The sequence below is a fragment of the Eschrichtius robustus genome, chromosome 1, assembly GCF_028021215.1.
Source record: "Eschrichtius robustus isolate mEscRob2 chromosome 1, mEscRob2.pri, whole genome shotgun sequence".
Classification (NCBI taxonomy): domain Eukaryota; kingdom Metazoa; phylum Chordata; class Mammalia; order Artiodactyla; family Eschrichtiidae; genus Eschrichtius; species Eschrichtius robustus.
Window position 1 is genome coordinate 162,588,462 of NC_090824.1, and position 21,012 is coordinate 162,609,473.

The 21,012-nt window shown below is 42.3% G+C and overlaps 1 protein-coding gene across 1 annotated transcript in view; it reads right to left on the bottom strand.

The window, feature by feature from the left end:
- Positions 1-21,012, bottom strand: part of AP3S2 (adaptor related protein complex 3 subunit sigma 2) — a 57,195-nt gene that overhangs the window by 4,898 nt on the left and 31,285 nt on the right. Inside the window, exon 5 of the mRNA XM_068557716.1 lies at positions 1,382-1,489. Within this exon, the coding sequence (XP_068413817.1) occupies positions 1,382-1,489 (108 nt within the window). The remainder of the gene's footprint in view (positions 1-1,381; positions 1,490-21,012) is intronic.

Here is a 21,012-nt window from a genome sequence, read left to right on the forward strand (position 1 = left end):
TGCAGTTTTATAGCCCCAGTGCCAACAGTGCCTGGCACACAGTAGGTGTTCAATAGATGCCTGTTGAAATAACCAAGGAAGTTTAACCAAGTCATATTCAGCAACAGGGTTATGAAACAAAATAAAACAAAACCCTTTCCTCAAGAGACTGAAGACTCTTACAGAGGAGGGCAGTCACAGGGAAATTCTTAAAGGGAAAAGGAATGTCACAGCTTAGGACAACCGCTTGCCAACTAATACCATGAAATGGACAAGAGCTGGCTTTGGAAATGTCATGTGGCCACAAGACGGGAGGAAGGACACGTAGGAGGTGGAGTGTACCCACAGACACAGAAGGTCTGGGAACAACAGAGAGGAAAGGTGCCTGCGGTCAACCCTCACTCTCCAGGCTCGGCCCCGGTGTGCAGAGAAGGGGAGAAGTCGACGAGGATGTTCTCAAAACCGTTTCGTCCTTCTTGACTACTTTCAGGATCCTGACTCCAATCCCACCCTCGCCCAGCAAGTCTCCATTGCTTCTAGTTTCGAAACCCCTTGCCTCTGACTCACTTACTATTTCTGGAAGCTTCCCAGCCTACATTTCTAAGAGAACTATAGTTGCCACAATAGCTGCGGTCTGGAAAAGCTTCTTCAGCAGGACTGCCAGTCCTCACAGGAAGCATTCCTGGTTTCGCAAGATCAAGTTCCGTTACACAAAGCAATGAAGCTCTTTAAGACACTTAGATAATTGAAGAGGTAATTTGTTCTGCTTGTTCTGCCACGTGTGAAGGTGTATGCCTGTAACCTCTATTCCCTGGCAAGGCTGACGAAGGCGATGGAGAGACCTCAGGGGAAAAGGATGGGAATTTACTGTGAGCATTTGTATCAAACTCAGCACTATGTGGGGGTGGACCTGGGTACGCTATTTTCAAACCCAGCCCAAACTCTACTGTAGCTCTTTATAAGGCTAACTGGAAATAAGGAAATTGGTAACTCTGAGGTCTGAAACCACAAGAAGTGCCTGCTGGGAGACCAGACTCATAGGCACACAAACTAGGAAACCACACTGGAATCAGAGAAGGGGATTCTGGGTCCCTCCAGGGAACACGTGGCTTTGAAGGAGGAATTAGAAACCACAAACACGGGCCATAACCTCCCAAGCCAGAAGCTGTTTGCCTTCCCGTGCCACCTGGCTTTTCCATTCACACTTTTAGCCTTTTTCTTACCTTTTTAATCTTCAGGGCTGGCCTTCAAACCAATGAGTTTCGATGGACTCAAGGAAGAAAGAGGATGAGTAGAAAACACTGCTAAGGTTCCACAGCAACCCAAACCCACACATTAGCCATTCCTCCTTCTGCCCACGTCTTCTCTAACCAGCCAGGGCAAAATTACAGCTGCATCTCACCTCGGATTTCTCCAGCCTGTTCTGAGCTTCAATCTGAGCCACGATTTCATTCATGTTTGTTTCCAACACCATCCCACCCATCACCACCTCCTGAAGAATGTAGTGCACCTGAAAGGGAAACAAAAATAAGAAGGGTTAGAGGCCTTTGTGGGAGTGACGGTGTGGACCCGAAGGAAACCTCGTGGGCTTTCCTGCAGCAGCAGGGTGGTCATACTTGACACTGGCACCTGATTCACAACAAATGCCTCAGAGACCACAGGGGATTTCCCCCATATCTCGGCATATCAGGACACAAATCTCTTCCAAAAGCAGTGCAGAAGGGCCTGGCTACGCTCAAGGTGGTGGCTGAGAGCAGAGGCTTCATTTGAAGTCAGACTGTGTTTAAATTTCAGCTCCGCTCTTTGTTATTAGCTGGGTGACCTTGGGCAAATCATCCTTTCAGTGCTTCAGCTTCCTTCCAGGATTGTGGTGAAGGCTGAAGGAGATGACCTGTGTGAAGCACCTACCCTGTGCCTGGCACACATTGGGTTCTAAATAAATAATGATGCCTTTCATTACTAGTGTTATCATCATAAACACCGACTGGCATTAAGTCAGTCCAGCTATGACAGAACAATTCCTGTCCACGTGCATTTCCATGTGAAATGTTATCCCCCAGGCTTCATAAGATCCTCCAGTCTGTGCTCCGCTGGAGGCAAAATAGGCCCATTTCTTGGCACCCGTCCTCATCCCATATCTTCCAGCTTTAGATAAGAAACCATGTTCAGGGTGAATATTTTTCTGGTCATGAGGCTCACACATGGGCCTTCCATCTAGCTAGTACTTCTCCCAACAAAGCTGAGTCTCAGACTGCTGTGACAGCCAAGTATTGTGCTGACTAAACCACTCAATCCCACAGTGGCAGGAAAGCTGCCATGGGAGGCCCCAGGTGGGTCAAGGTGCCCACTGGGGTATGTAAGGGGTGGTACTTCATATTTCAAATCAAGTCCTATCGACATGGCCTTCAAAGTACTTTCAATTAAGTTGGAAAGAGAGCAAGTACCACTTTGTATTGTTAACCAAGTGCCAGATTAGTGGGATAGTCTTACAGGAGGTCAGAGAAGGAAGAGAGCAGTGGCTAGAGAGACCAGAGCCAGTTTTACCGAGACAGTGAGAGAACTGAAGCTGGGTCTGCCATCAGAGAAGCAGGGAGGAGGATTTCAGGTGAAAGGCACTGGAGGAAGCAACTCAGCTGGTGTATGGTCTGAGGAGCACCCGGGTCTGGCCAAAAGCTCAGGTTTATGCAAAAGAGAGGCCGAGGACGATGATGAGAAGGTAGTTTGGGTCTAAGGCAAGGTCTCTCAACTTGGGCACTATTGCCATCTGGGGCTGGAGGGTTTTCTGTTGTGGGGAGCTGTCCCATGCATCGCAGCATGTTTAGCAGTATCCCTGGCTCTGCTCACTAGATTCCAGTAGCACTCCTTCAGCTGTGACAACAAAAATGTCTCCACACATGATCAAATGTCTCCAGGGGAAAAAACTGTCTTCAGTTGAGACCCCACTGGCGTAGAGTCCAGACTAAACTATGGAGGATTTGAGGGCCAATATACTCCACAGGCTATGGACAGTCAAGAAAAAAGACATGTCAGCAAGTTTGTGCATATGTATTTTTGACACATGAAGGTTTCTGACACATCAGTTCTCCATATTTTGCCCATAATAAGTGAGGGGAATACACTAACAGATGTAACTAGGGTATTTCTTCTGACCTCGAGGAGGGAGTGTAATAAAGCATACATTCAAATACAAATAAAATATGTTTGCCTACATTAATTAAGCCTTATTAACCACTTTTATGTCTACATATACACTCACATGAGGTGTTTTAAAATTTTACACAATATGAACTATTTCATTATCTATACGTAATGGCGATTTAATAGTGAAATTCTCATATACAGGTAATTTACAAAATGTTAAACAAGACTGGTCTTAAAATTATGCCCTGGGGGACTACACTGTTTATACTTCCCCATCAAGAAATAGCCTTCCAAAAATAGTATGGTGTTTCCCTAAAAAATTAAAAATAGAATTACCATGTTACTTCTGGGTTTATACCCAAAAGAAGTGAAAAGGAGGATTCAAAGAGATATTTGTATACCTATCTTCATAGCAGCATTATTCACAATAGCCAAAAGTAGGAAGCAACCCAAGTGTCCATCAATGGATGAAGAGATAAACAAAATGTGGAATATACATGCAATGGAATATTATTCAGCATTACAACAGAAGAAAATTCTGAAACATGCTACAACATGGATGAACCTTGAGGATATTATGCTAAGTGAAATAAGCCAGACATAAAAGGACAAATATAGTATAACTCCATTTATATAAGGTACCTAATAGTCAAAATCATAGAGGTAGAAAGTAGAATGGTGGTTGCCAGGGACTGAGGGGAGGAGGGAACGGGGAGTGTTGTTTAATGGGTATAGAGTTTCAATTTTGCAAGACAAAGAGCTCTGGAGATGGGCTGCACAAAAATGTGAACACATTTAACACTACTGAACAGTACATTTAAAAATGAAGACAGTAAACTTTGTTATGTAAATGTTACCACAATTAAAAAAAATAGGTCTCTATACCAGTACTCCTAGTATTTATTCCTTTTGTTTAATGAACCCCTTCTTCATGGGGGGAAGTAGTACTTGTTGAGCATCTACTATGTGCTGAGCACTTTATATGTAACTTATTTTAACTTTATAACATCCATCTGAGGTAAACCGATACATGGAAAAGTCAATAAACTATCCCAATGTCACATATTTAGTAGCAGAACTGATCACTGAACCTAGGTCTGTCTGACTCCAGAGCTCATGTTCTACCCTTTCCACCATACTCCCTCAAAATCCCAAACTGAGTCCTCCACCCTCTTCATCTGAACAGGGTATGTCAAAGGTCTAGTAGAAAGTCTTCCATGCTTTATCCCCAAGACCTAGAGCAATGCCCAGTGTGGAGTAGGCATGTTGAATGAATAAAAGGCTTTTCATAAGTCTGAATAGCATCTTCCTTGGGCTTCAGGTGCTTAAAAGATGGATGACGGTGTGGTGGTGGAGGCTTTATGGAGAAGGTGTAGTAAAAGGCCTAACAGAGGATATCATGGGGACCAGCGGTTGGTTAATAGATAACGTGAGTTAAGACTTCTGATTTGAACACTGCATCATGAAGTCATAATTTTTAAATGCTATTCAAAATGTGTTTCAAGTGCAAAAAAGGAGAAATAAATAAAAACGCAAACTCCATTTTCAACAAAATTAGAAGATAACCACAGGGCTTCCCTGGTGGCACAGTGGTTAAGAATCTGCTTGCCAATGCAGGGGACATGGGTTCGAGCTCTGGTCCGGGAAGGTCCCACATGCCGCAGAGCAACTAAGCCCATACGCCACAACTACTGAGCCTGCACTCTAGAGCCCGTAAGCCACAACTACTGAGCCTGCATGCCACAACTACTGAAGCCCATGCGCCTAGAGCCCATGCTCTGCAATAAGAGAAGCCACAACAACGAGAAGTCCGCACACTGCAACGAAGAGTAGCCCCCGCTCGCCGCAACTAGAGAAAGCTCGCGCACAGCAACGAAGACCTAACACAGCCAAAAATTTAAAAAAAACAAATAAATACATTTAAAAAAAAAAGACGATAACCACAATCCCAGGCGCCAAAACAGGTGTAAAAGCTGTCAAAAGCAGGGAGTTCAAGCAAGGGCTCTTTTCCTTTTGAGAAGAAGAAGAAAGGATGCTACCGAGAGAGGACACGGGAGCTGGAGAGCTCAGGAAGACCTGCAAAAATATACTTTTTGTAGGTAAAGAACACACCCTCTGGGACCAAACAGATTCCTTGTTTTTGGAAGACAGGAACTTCCTTGGACCTGGAGTTGGGGCTAAATGAGAAACCATCCAAACAAGCTCTATTTGCCTCACAGAGCCGGTCTCTGTGGCAGCAGAGAAGATAGCCTTTGCATGGTGGAAAAATTGCAGACGCCCATCTCTCTTGGCTAGGTAGAAATAAAGGGTAAAGGAACTCACCCGGAACCTGAAATCATGAGAACAACTGCAGCCAGCCTGGAACACAGACTTGGGACCTCCCCTAAACAAGCATCCTGCAAATAGCTGGTCCCTGAAAAACTCACCTATTTAAAGAGGAGTTATAAAAATGAAATCTGCGCAGGATCTATATAAAGATGCAACAAGAAAAAAATTAGGAAAGAAACAGGAAACCCAAAGGGCAGACTAAGACTACACACCAGAAAAATGCTGTGATAGAGAGGATTAAATGTAATAAAATACTTTACAAAATTGAAAAAAGAAAACTATGAAGCAAGAGCTCAAAGCAGAAGTGCAAGAGTTTATGGGAGAGGCAGGGAGACAAGAAGAAGAGAAGACATAAGTGGAAGGGAAAAAACATACAGAAATGAAGATGAAACTGGAAGGAACAAAAGGGAGGAGAGACTGCTGAAAATATAGGGAGGAACAAAAAGGGGAGAAATTTTTAAAAAGCAACTAAAATGAAATGAAAAAAAGAATTAAAAGGAATAGGGAGAAAATGAGTTACAGAAGACAGTCAAGGAGATATAACATATGCATAAAAGAAAACTGTAACATAGAAACAGAACAAATATGTAAAGACTCAGTTCAGAAAGATGATGTAAAAATATAATTCAAGATGTTCTTGAAAGGGCACACTGTATCCCAGGGAAAAACTGACCCAGAACAGTCAGTGTTCAAGATAGACTTTGAAGGTAAGATTTCTCAACTTTTGCAACCAGGCAAAAAGATCAAATCACTTAAAAGAGGGAAAAATCTTGAAAATTTCAATGGTAAAATTCAATGCTAGCAGAAAAAGGAGCAATACTTATAAAAATTCCCAAGGAGACAAAGGGTAACCCAAGAATTTTACACCTAGGTGACTGTCAATCAAGAGTAACAGAATAGGAAATATTGTTCCCATGAGTTTTTTTTTGAGGAATCTACAGAAGAAAACACTTCTGCTAACCAAGAGGTGACTGGAAAAACTGTGGCAGAAAGACTGGCGGTGAGCACTGAATCCCCTTAATGGTAGGACTAAGACAAATGGGATTAGAGTGACAACAGAATGCCCATGCTATATGCTTTGACAATGTAGAAAGCTACAGCTAGCAAAAAATTAGGAAGATGGGGGAAAAAAAGAGGGAGGCAGAATAATGACACTGATTTCCTTACCCTCAATGGATAGCATTTAAAACTGACAACTCATGTAATAAAGATATTTTGACTTTTATTGTGACTTTTCCCCCAATGTCCAAGCCCACAATCATCTGCTATGAACACTACTTTGAGAGCCATCAAATTTTTGATGTAGAGCCCAAAAGATCTTTTCTGCTAGCTAGAGATCTATGCCTTTTTTCTTGTATAAAATTCACTCATAATGTATCATCCACAATTTCCAGTTTCTCTAAAGGAGAGGGAGAACTCAGACTCCTGTGAAACAGGAAGCACAGAATTTTTCTAGATTTTAGGAGTCCTCCACCTCTAGTCTCCTATAGTTATCCTGTCCAAACCTAATTCAACTTCATTTCCTTTTTTAAGTAACTTGCCTTTCCAAAGCAAGTTAAGTTTTCATAGAACAAGTCTCTTTCCTCACTCATGGTTTATCTGTATATTATTAATTAAATTACTTATTTACAATACCAGTATAACTGGCATCAACAGGTCTGAAACAATCACAACTAACCTTTGGTAAGCACAGGGATTCGTGCAGTGTAAATGAGCAAAGGATGAGCAACTAGGGATTAGCTCACCAGCTGCCCATGTTAACCTGACAAGTCAGTGAAGACTTCCTTCCACTGACTATGAAGTGGACCATGAAAGATGGGTGACATTTCTTTGAGTGGCGATAGAGGGGCCTTGAGAAAGCTGGAGGTTGCCAAGCATGAGTGTGGGGAGAAGGCAGCCAAGAATCAATACCAAACTCATGTACTTAAAAAACTAGAAAAAAAGAGATCACAAAGAATGGTTCTGTTAAATGACAGGAGCTGACTGACGGACTGATCTTAAGGATGCTAGCAGAAATGTAGGTAAGTACCTCAGAGAACACTGAGGGTTAAAGGATCAAACCAACAAACCAACAAACCAACTAAGATGGGGGAAAAAGAAATCTGAAACCTGAGTCATGTAGGTGGCAATAAAAACCACAACAATAAAAGATAGCAAAGAGGTAAAGGTCCTCAAGAGCCCTAAACCCAGCTTAACGCAGTGTGCACTGAACAAATATCAATTATCAAGTAATAGTAATTCATAGCTCTCTAGCAAAATTCACTCAGAAGTGTTTAAACAAAAGTGCTACTGATTTCTTAGTTCCTGGCAAATCCCCTGGTAATTTGACCCAAGAGTAATCACAACAGGGAAGAGTTTAATCTGAATAAAAAGATTAAGATAACCCTAATAAACAAATAGGTTATCTTGATGTGAGGGGAAGGCAACAGAGGAAATACTTTGGGTGATGAATCTGAAATGTTAACAGGTAAAATGCTGGTTGGAAACTGTGTTTTACAAGATCAAGATACATAAATTTATGGCCACACTTTAATGAGTGAAAGTTGGTGTTTATAATTCTGTCTCTTAAAACCCCTCAAAGGGACTTCCCTGGTGGTCCAGTGGGTAAAACTCTGCGCTCCCAATGCAGGGGGCCTGGATTCGATCCCTGGTCGGGGAACTAGATCCCACATGCATGTCACAACTAAGAAGTCCGAATGCCGCAACAAAGATCCCACATGCCACAACTAAGACCTGGCGCAGCCAAAATAAAAAAAGTAAATTAATTAAAGAGAAACACAACAACCCTCAAAACAGTCAAAAAGTAGGAATGATTACCAGTCAAGATGTCTATTCCTCTGAAGGCAATCTAACCTGCTATCAAGACTCTATTCTCTCCTCCCCACACATCTGGACATCCGTCTCCTTCATTTTTCTTTTCCAGGAAGCTGTCACATCATCCTCCCTCTGTTGAGGGTACTTGCTTCTATAACTGGATCCACTGGGCATCCAATGTGGCCCCTCTATTCTTTTCTGTCAGTATAAGCTAACTGTTTGAGACCTTCCCCATCTCATTCCCTTGAGGCAATATGAAATGTCCTGATCAGGATGGAGACCTATGAGTTTGTACCCTGGGCTCCCTCAGGAAGTGTTCCTGTGACCCAGTTTACTAACAGATGAAATAAGAAGAATAAATCTGGTGCATGTTGAGCATTCAACAGTGCTTAGGTACGGCTTTGGGACTCCTGGAAGGTGTGACTCTCCTGTTCTGAAGAGCTTGAATTAGAGGTTCTGTGCCAACAAAGGCTTGGTAAGCAGTTCCACTGTGAAAATGCACAGAAAGGGGAAAATAACACTGGGAAGCATCGAGGGAGAGTTAAATGACTGTTTAACCTGCTGGGACTTCCTGATGGAAAGAAAGCACTTCTCTAATTGAACAAGGGCTTGTAATGCTGCTGACTCTGCTGAGAATTGCTAATACTAACCCTCACTACCTTCTACCATTCTTCATGCTGATCCTGTTAAGCAGTTCTGTAAAAATCAGAGACTGCAAAACCATTCTTCCAAGATTTGAGGTGATGAATACTTAAGACTTGGGCCGAGTAAATTCAAGAAAGACTGAGGACCTCTCTAGGCTGAGATAATCACCCTCTTCTCATTGATACTGCTGTGCCCAGTATGCATCTCTCCTGAGGCACTCAATTCACTGCACTGTCATATTTTTCACTTGTCTGTTCTTCTCCTCCACCATGATTTTCCTTGAAGGCAGAATCTATGTCATATTCTTCTCTGGGTCTCCAGTGCCAAGCACTGTGCTTCGTAACAGCGGTACTTCATAAATCTGGCTGAATGGATGAAAGAGGCTCATCTGGTTCACAAGCCCTGATTTTGAGGAGACACAGGCCTTTTGAGTTGGCCTGGCTTCCCATTCTGGCACTGAGAAGCACACTCTACTGCCTGGGACACAACAGTTAACCTCCACAGATAAAAGTGGGTTAAAATGAGCTTGCTCGTTTCATGTCAGGATTGATACAGTCTAAAAGGGAAAATAAGTGTCACTTCAAGGACAGAGGTGCTCCTTAGGGACACAGCTCTGGAACCACAGGGGGTGGAGACGAGTCAGTTTCAACAAACCTATCCAAGAATAGAGGATTCCAGGATCTTCAAAAGTTCATCCTTGGTTATGTTTCTCACTGAAGACAAAAAAGCTCTGAATCCCATCCCAGGTCAACAGAAGCCATCACTGTCTATGGCTGTTAGCATAACTGATGCCATCTTGGGCACATACAGTTCCTCCTGTCCTTCTGCTGATCCTACCCGGGACTGTAATGTGAGGTAATCACTTCTCTGTTGTCAGGGGATTGGTATGTAATAGATATTGTTTAATAATCATTCTGACAAGGCGGCCTCTATGCTCTGTTAGTTCCCAAGCAATGATAAAGACCTTTGCTGACATATACCTGGTTACCCATGAGACTAGTAACCCATTCATAAATCGTGACTTAGGAATGCATGTCCCATTTCCAAGCACATACCCCCCTACACTAGGTTAACTATGAAACTGTCCCAAGGGCCCCTCAGCAGTGTGGAGTGTAGCTGCAAATGCTTCCAGATCACTGCCCGATCCCACCCTGTGAGTGAATTACCCTATAATAAACTGATCCATTGATTATATAGAGCTTCCTGTCTTGTCTTTCAGTCTCAAGATACCTTCTCAGTGCAGTGGGCACTTTTCATTCCCTCTGTCCTCCAGCAATCACTAAAAGCAAACTGACCTGGAGCTTGAAGATAACAAACATCACTCTTTTTCCTCCAGTAAAAATACAGTCTCCAGACATTGCTGGCCATGTTCCAGAAGTTTATTTTTAAGTATTAAACTTACAATGTATTTTTCTATAGTTATAATAAATAAGGTTCTCGTGCAAGCAGGACACAAAAGCTGACTCAAATCCATAATGTTACCTAGAATGTGATACCATAAAGCACCCCTGCATCTACAACTAAGTACCATGAATAATACTGTTTCTATAGTAAAATGCAGTTCTATATTGGGATGGCAGGAACCCATCTAGCAGAACTCCACGGGCAGAAAGGGTAGTGACATGTCAACACTCACCACACTCCAAGCTCAATCATATCCACAGAAATCTCTAAACTAGATCAATCCCTCTCCAGGTATTCTGCATTGGAGGATGAAAGCCTGCTGTATCACACAAGACGAGGGCTCACGTCCCCACTAAGTATCCATACTCTCATATCTTTTTTTATTTTTATTTTTTGTTTTTATTTGGCTGTGTTGGGTCTTCGTTGCTGCGCACGGGCTTTTTTTTTTTCTAGTTGTGGCGAGAGGGGGCTACTTTTGGTTGCAGTGCGCGGGCTTCTCATTGTGGTGGCTTCTCTTGTTGCGGAGCACAGGCTCTAGGCACGTGGGCTTCAGCAGTTGTGGCACACGGGCTCAGCAGTTGCGGCTCGTGGGCTCTAGAGTGCAGGCTCAGAATTTGTGGCACGTGGGCTTCACTGCTCCATGGCATGTGGGATCTTCCCGGACCAGGGCTCGAACCCGTGTCCCCTGCATTGGCAGGTGGATTCTTAACCACTGTGCCACCAGGGAAGTCCCTCATATCTTTCTTAAAACAACTATTACCACAGGGAAGACAATAAAACGCTCATCAAATACAAAAGAGCATGGTCACAGTGCTTGTACTGGAACAGGAGGATGCCAATATTGCAACATCCAAGTTTTAAAAAAGAACTGTTAATCACTAATAAAATATCTAGTCTACTATATAAAATCTAAGTGCTAATAACTTTTCCTACCCCAAGTCAAAAAGCTTGGTTGGTTTCACCAGTTCCTAGGAAAGGCCTCCAAAGAGTAAGGAGGGAAGAGATTCTTGGTAGGATGGGGTATGCATCATCTCTTTGTCTATGCTAGGGGGTGTGGTGGCTATTAATAGGCCAAAGGCTCCAAGTGGACTCAGTACTGATAGGGGAAGAGAAAATCATCTGAGAGTCATTTTGCCCAGAGTAAGTCTCTAGTTCCCATATTATCCATTTTAGAAAGAAATGAAAAGGGGAAGAGGACATAAAAATGCCTTCCAGAAACCTGGTATGCTCTGCTAAAGTAAAGAGAGCAGGCAAAGAAAGCAACCTGCTTTGTAAAGTTCTGTTTTTCTCTTTTCCTTGCTATTAGTGTCTCCTGAACCACTTTCATGACCTTCCTTGGTTTTTAGACTAGACATTTCCCACAGTTTTCTCCAGATGTCTTGTCACGAAATTCCATAAGACCCAATCCCAAGCCCTTGATTTTCTGTCCTTCTCTTTCACTCACATGATCACAAAATGAAAAAATGAGAAAAACGAGCAAATAGTGGAATCTCATCTTATATAAGGTTTAAGTTCTAAAGTCACCAAGTAAGATGGAAACTATGCATAGCCAAAATCCCTTAAATCACCAATGCAGTCCAACCTGGCTAGTCTTTCCTCTTGATTACTTTTTTTTGTCCTCAGTTAAGTACTAGATAAAGTGGCTGGCTTGTTTAGGGACCACACAGATTGAAAATCTGTATTGTATCTTTAAGCATTAAAATCACTCTAAACACAGTAAGATGCTCATGGGAGGCACATGACAGGCACATGAGAGGAGAGGCAAAGAAGAGCGGATTCAAATCTTCCATCTCACACTCATTCCAGGCACAGACTAAGGGAGTAGAATTGTGGACAGAATCATTCTGTATTTAGAATTTACTTCTCTTTCTTCTTGCCAAATGGTTACAGATGAATCTGTATATACTAAGTATGTATATGTGAGCCCACTGTACCCACACACACAAGATAATGTATTAGGTTCAAGTATTCACTCATTTTCACTAAAAGAATGTGATCTGTAACAATGTCTATTTTTATTTTTATTTTATTTTTAATTTTTTTAATATTTTCTTAGCCGCACCACACGGCATGTGGGATTTTAGCTCCCCGACCAGGGATAGAACCTGTGACCCCTGCACTGGAAGTGCTGAGTCATAACCACTGGACTACCAGGAAAAGTCCCACCAATATCTGTTTTTAAATATGCTTAACGTCACAGAATGTTAAAAGCCAGAAGGAAGAAATGAAGATAAGATTTGGACCCTGGCCTCAAAGGGCTTAGTCAAGGAGGGAAGATAAAACATGTATAGAATTAACTATAATAAAAGGAAGACTGTGACCCAAGTACAAAATGCTGTGGAAGTTTAGATGAGGCTGGGCCTTAAACTAACCAGTAAATGGAAGAGAAGCTATCCAGGCAGGGGGAATGGCAAATCACCCAGTAACTCGTTAACTATTCTTTAGGGAATTCCCTGGTGGTGCAGTGGTTAAGAATCTGCCTGACAACGCAGGGGACATGGGTTTGATCCCTGGTCCAGGCAGATCCCACGTGCCGTGGAGCAACTAAGGCCATGCGCCACAACTACTAAGCCTGAGCTCTAGAGCCCACATGCCTCAACTACTGAGCCCGCACGCCACAACTACTGAAGCCTGTGTGCCCTAGAGCTCGCACGCTGCAACTACTGAGCCCACACGCTGCACCTACTTAAGCCCACGTGCCTAGGGCCCATGCTCTGCAACAACAGAAGCCACCGCAATGAGAAGCCCACGCACTGCAATGAAGAGTAGCCCCCACTTGCTGCAACTAGAGAAAGCCCGTGCGCAGCAACGAAGACCCAATGCAGCCAAAAAATAAATAAAATTTAAAAAGAAAAAAGAAAAAAATCATGGTAAAGTCTCCAAACAAAACAAAACAAAAAACTATTCTTTATGCTCTCCTAATAATTCTTCTTCTTTAAAAAGGATTACTCACTTGCTGGTTTTATGTTTTGTGCTCTTTTTAAAAATAAATTTATTTATTTATTTTTGGCTGCATTGGGTCTTTGTTGCTGCATGCGGGCTTTCTCTAGTTGCGGCGAGTGGGGGCTACTCTTCGTTGTGGTGTGCGGGCTTCTCATTGTGGTGGCTTCTCTTGTAGTGGAGCACGGGTTCTAGGCGCGCAGGATTCAGTAGTTGTGGCACACAGGCTCAGTAGTTGTGGCTCACGGGCTCTAGAGCACAGGCTCAGTAGTTGTGGCGCACGGGCTTAGTTGCTCCACGGCATGTGGGATCTTCCCAGACCAGGGCTCGAACCCGTGTCCTCTGCATTGGCAGGTGGATTCTTAACCACTGTGCCACCAGGGAAGTCCTGTTTTGTGCTCTTGAGTATATATTGTTGACTGTAGCAGAGTATACTCATTGCATTTTACTCCTTCCTTAAAAAAAAAAAAAAAAATTCCTATAATGAGTCAGAGTTCTCTGTGAAGTAATTTTTAAAAAATGTTCTAGCAGGACTTTCTTTTTTGTCTACTGTTTCATCCTCCCTCATTTCCTGCCTGTTTGCAATACTGGTCCCAAATGCTAAGCACAACACTATGTATAGAAAATGGTCCAGGCTTTGTTCTCTTGAATTTTATCCTCTCTCTGGCTGGTTATCTGCTAACAAAACATGAGCTTAATACATTCTAACCACGTTGAGGATGCTAAAGCAGGAGAGGACACTAAGGGGAGCATAGCTGTGTGGAGAGTGCAGGCTCTGAAATCAGAGTCCAGGGTCTGAATTCTGTCTCTGCCACTTACTAGTTGTGTGACTTTGGAGAAACTGAGGCGTCCTAGCTCTAAAGCTCAGTTTCTCTATCTGTAAAATGGGGAGAACTAGAGTTCTTACCTGACATACCTATTTAAAGATAAAATAAAATGATGCAGGAAATAAATGAGGCACTGTATTTAAAACACTTGTGCCTCACACTTAAGTACTTGATGAATACTAGTAGTGGTTATAATTGTCCTACCTCCTTCCCAATGCAGGAATTTATTCTTTGGCTCTTGAGACACAACAGAGCCTTCACTGAGGTGAAAAGAGCTCACAACTGTTCCTAAACTCCTCCATCTACTGTGGAACAGTAATAGCTGTTAGAAAGTTCTTAACTGTACTGAGCTACAATGTGCATGGAACCATTTCCATCTCCTGACCATACCTGTGCCCTCTGGAGCAGCAAAGAATAAGTCCCTGCCCTCTACCCTGGGATTCTACCATTCTCTTTAATCTGAACAAATGGCAGGCAGTCAGGTAAGTGAAGCGCAATTTATTTGACTATCAAGAAAAAGTTCCAAATGCCATGCTTAGATCCACAAACCTGTTTCTAAGGAGATGATCTCCGTCCCTACAGTTCCTGTTCCTTCTAAAGCACTGCTCCTGGAAAAGGCCCTGGACCTTGCCCATCCTCTCTAGCCCTTTACATGCTGGGGCAAAAATTTACAAAGCTATAACATCCTTAAAGACAAGTTACATAAATAGTCGGTGTTGCTGGAACACAAAGTTCAAAGGAGGAAATGGCAGGAGGTAAGGCTAGAGAGGCAGGCTGGGAAAGATCTTGGAGGTCTATGTTTAAGGGCCTTAGCTCCATCCTTTTGTCAGTGGTCCCCACCTCTTTTTCTACATTCACAAAAATTCACTTGTATTACACACTTCTCTCAATCACCCAGTGTCATTTAGCATAAGGGTTTTGCTAAATAAGTGGTTCATAAGGGTTTTGAGGAAGGCAGGGGAAGGAATGAGGCATGTCCTCCTTCTCCTTAAGAATCACTGCTATGGGGGGATACAGAGCCACTGAAAAATTCAAACAAGGGAGTTAGTCAAAAATACACTTTTAATATGTCATTAGGCAGGTGTGTAAAGGATGAAGTTAAGGGGGTAATATTGAAGGCAGAGAGAACTGTAGGAAAAAAGTAAAAATAAAGACAAAAATCATCATTTATTGAGCTAAGCAGTTACCCACTAACTCCAATCCTCAAAATAACCGTGAATGGTAGATGCCAAGACTCTTTGATTATAAATCACACCATTATTTTATGTATCACTAAAAAGGAAAATGTTGAAATGCTAATTAAACTGTGAAATGCCATTGATTGTAAGACAAATCTGGATTTGATATGTAAAGTTATAAATACTACCAAAAAAGGGAGTCTAAGAATCGATTAAATATGGTTATCATCCCTGTTTTACAACTGAAGAAACTGAGGCACAAGGAGGTCTTTAGGAGGTTTGCCTAAGTCACAAAGTTAGAATCTAGTAGAGCCAGAACCCATGAAGCCACTTCAGGCAGAATCCCACTCAAGGAACACAGGGCTCCTCCTGAGTCCACCCAGATGTTATCTCCCAAGGGAGCAAAGGCAAAGCTAAGTGATAGACTGATGTATGCCCTGAAACTAGTGGGTGTACACAGGTCATAACCTTGAAAGTTGAGGTCTAATTAGAATCTAGTTTTTAAAAATAGGCCTCTAGCTGTGTTAATCAGACATTATCTCTGAAAAGTGCTTTGAAAATTTAAAAAATTTAAAAACCACACAAAATTTGGACAATCAATCAACTGCAACAATCAACTTATCAACTATATTTGAGTGCCCTGTACTGTTCAGATAACCAACAAACTATCACCTATTGACACTATTCCAAGAGTTTAAAACCTACTGGAAACAATTAGTAATAAAAACTTTAAAGCAAGAGTAAGAAGACAAATAGCTTGGAGACCTACAATACTGGAGTTCAGAGAGGACTTCACCAAATGTAAAACTTGAGCTGGGTGCTGAAACCTTGAAAGCTTGTTAGGGAGAAGATGAGGGTATTTCAGGGTGGAGACAAGGCATAGGCAAAAGCAAAGAGGTGGGAATTGACAAGGTATGTATGAAAAACAGAGGAAGACGTGTCTGATTGGCCTGAGGGGTCTCTGTTCCAAAGCAGAGACAGCCTGAGGGACAAGAGGATCCACAATCCAGAGATCCTCTGAGGCCAGAAGGAAGAATGTAGACTGAAGGGAAAATGGGAGAAATGTTTTCTATGGAAGATTAGACTGAGTGAAAAAGGTTGGGAGAAAGACTGGATGTAGCTGCTGTAGTTACCTAGAGCTGATATATTAGTTACCCAGGAAGGAAAAGGAAAGGAAAGGGGAGAGGAAAAGAGAAGGAAAGGCAGAGGTGGGCCTGAAGCGGACCCTTAAAGAAGAACCAATACCATTTTGTGACCACTTGGAAACAGAAGGCAAAGTACACATCCCTGAGATTTCATGCCTTGAGGAAAGATGATATCGCTGACAGAATAAGGAAAGTGAAGAAGAGAAGACCACGGCTGAGTGGGTAAATGGGTGAGGGGTAGGCAGGAGAGGAGGTGAGGAAAGGAGGAGAAAATGAGTGGACTGGTGTACACTAAGTTGGAAGTGATGGCAGGTCATCCAGATGGAAAGGTGCTGTACACTCCCATAAACACAAGCCTTTAGCTTGGGTCAGAATGAGATGTAGATCTGTCGCCCATCTGTATCAAAGCAGACGAGTGCCCAAGGATGAATGTATAAAGAGAAAGCCAGCAGGGTGCCAGGGACAGACCTGTGTGGAATGTGCCCATTTCTCTCACTCTGTAGGTAGGAAAAGGAGGAGCAGTCTTAAAGCCCAAGGGGTCAGGCCCAGTCAGCAAGGAGCCTTCCATTCCTTCCCTGAGGTTTCTAAACAACATTAACATGATTCTTCTAGAGTAAATTCAGATATATAGATTCTGAAAATCTAAAGGGATGCACTTGTATAGTGACTGGGTAAAAAAACAGGAAGTGCTCAACTCCAGGCTTTGACAGGATGACTTCCCTTCAGTGCTATCGGGAGTTCAGCCGCAGGGGGATGGGCCTGGGCATCCCTCTGCCCTAACCTGCTAAAAATGTCTCATGGTACAGACCTGGCTAACTTCAGAAACAGATCGAGCAACTTGTTCTCTACAGAAATGTGGACCTTAATTCTTGAGGTCATAAGCAGATAAGGCCATAAAGATTTATCAATGACCAAGATGTCAATGTAGCAAATTGTTTTCCCCAATCTAGATCGATGTGCTTTCAGACTCATAAATGTGTCCTGAGGTGTACTCTGGGCCATTAACACTGCTGTGCACACACTCCCTTGGCCCTCTCCCACTTGTACTCCGGAGTTAATCACAGTTCCTAGGCTAAGGTGAAGGGATAATGTGTAGACAATCTACAATTTACCTAGCTTCAAGCTCAGACTTTGCCTCAGAGCAGCAGACAGCAATTTAAACTGTTTACTGTATAAAGCTTATATTGAGAGGACTGTACTCTTTCTTCAGTGCACTGGGCCTAAAAGACCCAGGGTGATAAATAGGCTATATATGCACATGGTACAACATTTTTGAAAAGTTAAGTCCCCACACTTACCTAGCTCCCCTCTCCAGAGGCAGTGATGACTTATCCGCTCCTCTTTCCCCATCCCTACCTCATCTCCTATTATTTCCCCCCCCTTTCTCACTTCCATTCAGCTATACCGGCCCCAAGGTCTTTGGACTTGTTCCATTTACCTGGAATGTTCTTCTCCAGGGAAGAACCTATCTCTCTCTTCTCTTACTTTCTTCTGGTTTTTGCTCAAATGCCATCTTATCAGGGATGCCTTTCCTAAGCACCCTATATAAAATATCAAGCCATACCTACCCACCCCTCAGCCTGCTTTATTTTCTCTCCTGCACTTACTACCACCTAACATTTATTTTATTTTGTCTCCCTCTAGTAGATATAAGATTCATGAAGAAAGGAATTTTTGATTAACTATTTCCCTAGTAGTAGATGGACAAATGAATTCAACAATGAATAACCAGTATGTGCCAAGTATTGTGCTAATATCTGGAAATACAGTAGTGAGCAAGACAGTCTGATCCTTACCTTAACAGTATCTGGAGGTGGCGGGGATAAACAAACAAAAGAATGAAATAAATACTTACTATATTCTAAGCACTTTCCATATATTTAATGCTCACATCCACCATATAAGCTAGGTGCTATCATGATTTCCGGTCCACATATAAGTTCCTAAGGCACAGGCCATATGGTTCTTAAGCGGCAGAGCCAGGAATCAAGCCCAGACATGCAGGCTCTGGAGTGTGTGCTCTTAAACAGGCAAATAAGCAAAAACAACACACTGTGTTAAATGTCACGGCAAAAGTAATTGAAGGTGCTTGGGGGAAACAAGATATCTATTTCAGTCTCTGGGCAGCGAGGGGAATGCCAAGAAAAGTTTTCCTAAAACCTTTCCAGAACTGTCAGTCTGGAAATACAGGGGGATAGAGATTCAGTTTTGGACATAACTGAGTTTGAAGTGAAGTGAGTTCGGATGGTACTTTAGGAATCACCAGCAGAAAGATAACTGAAGTCATGGGATTGTGTGAGATTTCCTAAGAAGAGAGTGTCTAAAAGAAAAGAGAAGAGGGATCATTTAAGAGGTAAGAAGCTCAAAATGCCAGATGAAATGGCCAGAAAGGTAGATAAAACCTGAAACTAGAAACAAAGAATGCTTTAAGAATGAGGAAGTATCAAAACTGCTGGGTGAGAAGGGCACTGGGGAGTGTACATTGGACTCAGAAACACATAGGACAAGGCTCTCCACAGTCTGATCATCATCTACTTCTTCAAACTTCTCTCGGCCTAATCCCATACACACACCCTGCTCTGACTCAGTGCTCTTCATCTAGGATAGCACTGCTCCCACCCCAGAGGGCATTTGGAAATGTATCAGGCAGAGGCCCTACTGGCATTTAGTAGAGGGGGTCAGGGATATCCACAGTTCAATGAACAACTGCACTGCCCAAAATGCCACTAATGCCTCAGCTGGCAGACCCTTTGTCTAGCGGGAGTTTATGCAAAGTTCCCAATCTCCAGTGGCCTTCACCCCTAATGTTCCCACTCCTCCCCACCCCCTGCCATACCTTTAGCCTTTGTTCCTACTGTTTGGTCTCCTGGAATTCTGGTTTTGGAATCAGAAATCAACAAATTCTGTAAATTTTTACAAATCATATTTATTATAATATTCGTGACTTTAAATTCTCAAATTCCGTAGTATAGTGGAAAGAACATGGTTTTTTTTTGGTTTGTTTGTTTGTTTAAGTTTTAGGCACTTTAAGCCTCAGCTTGCTGATCTGTTACACAGGGATGTTACTATCTACAGTATTAAAGATTATTGGGCTTAAAGTACCTAGCACAATGCCCGGCACTTGGCAGCTGCCCAATCAACATTAATTTCCCTTTCTATGATTACCCTCCCCTTGAATGATTACAGTCCACCCATGGTATCTGTTGGGGGCTGATTCCAGGACCCTGCCACCAAATACCAAAACCCGTGAATGCTCAAGTCCCTTATATAAAACGGCACAGTATTTGCATATAACCTACGTACATCTTCCCACATACTTTCAATCATCTCTAGATTACTTATAATATTTAATACAATGTAAATGCTACATAAATAGTTACAAATACAATGTAAATGCTATATAAATAGTTGGCAGCATGGCAAATTCAAGTTTTGCTTTTTAGAACTTTCTGGAATGTTTTTATCCCCCAAATATTTTCAGTCTGAGGGTTGCTGAATCTGCGGATGTGGAACCTTCAGATCCGGAGGGCTAACTGTATTCTACTCAGGAATTCATACAGACCTCATTGCTCGTCTCACTTGGCAGTGATCTTCTACCTCAAGTTGCTAATGGTTTTCTCCAGCTACCTAACTTGGGGCCATCACACCTGTGGTGCTGGTCCAGCCTTGCCACACCCAGCACGGGCCACTGCACTCAGTCAGTAGGCTGCCCAACATGCTCTATATCTAGGACCTCAGGCTCTCAGGCAAAAGCTGTAGATGGGCCACCATCTATCCTGCCCCTCCTCCATTTCAGAGGCTAGCCCCAGAAACAGCTATTTCTTTAAAGTTCCATTCTTCTTTCTCTACCTCTGATTAAATATCATTAAATAAAAGAGCTCATGATTAGGTACTATGTTATTCTGTATAAATAATGTATATACATTTTAGTTTTATGAAGTACAATATGCAGATATACTATATATATTTGACTAAATGCAGTGCTTGTGATCACTTCTATAAAAAGTAGTACAAAATGAGAGCTCCCTCATATAACAACATGCCTCCTAAAAAATTACATTCAACTTAAGGCTCCTTCTCCAAAAATGTTGCTTTAGTCCAAGACCCAGGAATGTCTCTATGTGACCCATCTTTATAGTTGCACCACGAACCTCTTGAGGACAGAATATTTGTCTTTTCCATCTTTGTATCTCCATATCTAACACAGTGGCCTCCTCATTAATAAATGTTTGCTATTTGATAATCAGAGAAAAAAATACAAAAACATTCTCAACAGACATCAGTACTTTACCAAGGTCAGAAAGCCACCAAGGTAAGGATAGATAACTGGAAGAAAGCCTCTGTAAGGAGAGAGGAACCTGCCTCTCAGATATGGAAGCAATTTATTCTATCAGGGAATTTTAATTTTGTAAGTCACGTTAAATTCATATGCGAAGTATATAAGACATAAATGCCAAGTATTTCATTAGAGAAACTGAAAAGCTGCTACATGAGATGCCTTTTCCTAAGAGTCAATCATGTTTCCTTTTTACAAGAGTGTTCCTCTATTTTTCTGATACTAAAATTTCTAAGTTTCCACCTATTAATTGATACTGAAGCAAACGTCGGCTT